Below are 1,356 nucleotides of genomic sequence, written 5' to 3' on the forward strand. Positions count from 1 at the left end.
ATACCTTTAAAACTTTTAAAACAGCAGTGAATATAACAGCAGTACCATTACCAAATTAATACTCAAAGAAAACCAACCTCTTGGAAGTAAAAATATTTGAAAATAAACAGAAACAAATGATGTGTAGAAGTTACTCGTGTGAAACAGAGAGAGAAATATGATCGAAATAAATGTGATCTACCCCCTACTACCACGCACTCTTTAGAAGCTTGACTGCTCTTGAAGAAAAATTCTCTTCTAATGGCATGTTATCTTGCGTGCATTGTGAACAATATATTCAGAACTTTCAGTGTGTGTTCCAAATACCCAAACTTTTAAAACATTAAAACAGCTAGAAACTATGATTTCTGTAATTCATACATTTGAATTCTGAAGCACAATACACCTTATCCAAAGTAAGAACATTTGAAAATACTAAACACCTCCTTCACCTCTTCACCTTTCCAATTTAAATCTTCCTTCATTAGGTATTTCTCATATGAATACAAGAAAACAGATGTATATTTTGTTAAACAAACTAGACCTAAACTCCCTTACCATTGAAAACTGTAAGCAGATATGGGTTTTGTTCCCTCCACCCTTACTGCTCTGCACTATTTAAGAGCCTGACTGCTCTCTTCCAACACAAAGGGAACAAAGTGCCCTGCCCCGCTCCCTAGATGTGGGAGGAGCTGCAGGACTTGGCCCTGGAAGGGGCACTGGCTTCAGACATGGTTGGAGCCCTGGCCGCACCTCTCAACCCTGCTCTCTCCGCCTGATCTCTCAGAGCCTCGTCATAGAGGTCTGGGAAGGAACTAGGGACCCTACCATGAAACTTGGCTAGAACCTCCAGTGCCTTCATCTTACTGGTCTCAGCACAAGCTCTCGGGCCCCACAGGAACTCGTAGCGCGGAGGATCACTACTGGGCACCTGGCGGTAGTTCAGGTGCTCCTTCTGCACCAGATCTTTGGTGATGAGCCTTCTGGGCTCCCCAAAGATCCAGTGCCTCCTCCCAGCATAGATCCCCAACATACTGAGGAATTCCCAGATCTCCTCCTCGGTGGTGCGGTTACCATTCATGAAGATGACCCCCAGAGGCACCATGAGGAGACCGGACTTGGGCAGCCCCCCCTCACCACTCGGACAATCGTTTCCCCCGAGGCTGAGCTTGCTGATGAGGGTGTAGATGTTCCTGCTACGGTCGACTTCCTTCATCTCCAGGACAAAGACCAGCTCCACCCGCTCACGGGCTGTACTGAGGATCTCAGGGAAGTGCTGCCTGTACTTCCTGCTGACGATTTTCATCAGGGCGTTCTGCGTGATGGGCTCCTTCTTGCCGTACTTCTCCAGCAGGAACTCCACCAGTATCCTGGCCT

The 1,356-nt window shown here is 46.7% G+C and overlaps 1 protein-coding gene across 1 annotated transcript; it reads right to left on the reverse strand.

The window, feature by feature from the left end:
• Positions 1–655: 655 nt before the first annotated feature.
• Positions 656–1,351, reverse strand: LOC120860076 (melanoma-associated antigen B18-like; the record flags this gene model as incomplete). Its single annotated transcript, XM_040235913.1, has 1 exon — positions 656–1,351. A coding segment is annotated over one exon (696 nt), but the record flags the coding sequence as incomplete, so codon positions are not given.
• Positions 1,352–1,356: the final 5 nt, after the last annotated feature.

The sequence above is a fragment of the Oryx dammah genome, unplaced genomic scaffold (assembly GCF_014754425.2).
Source record: "Oryx dammah isolate SB20612 unplaced genomic scaffold, SCBI_Odam_1.1 HiC_scaffold_7526, whole genome shotgun sequence".
Lineage (NCBI taxonomy): Eukaryota > Metazoa > Chordata > Mammalia > Artiodactyla > Bovidae > Oryx > Oryx dammah.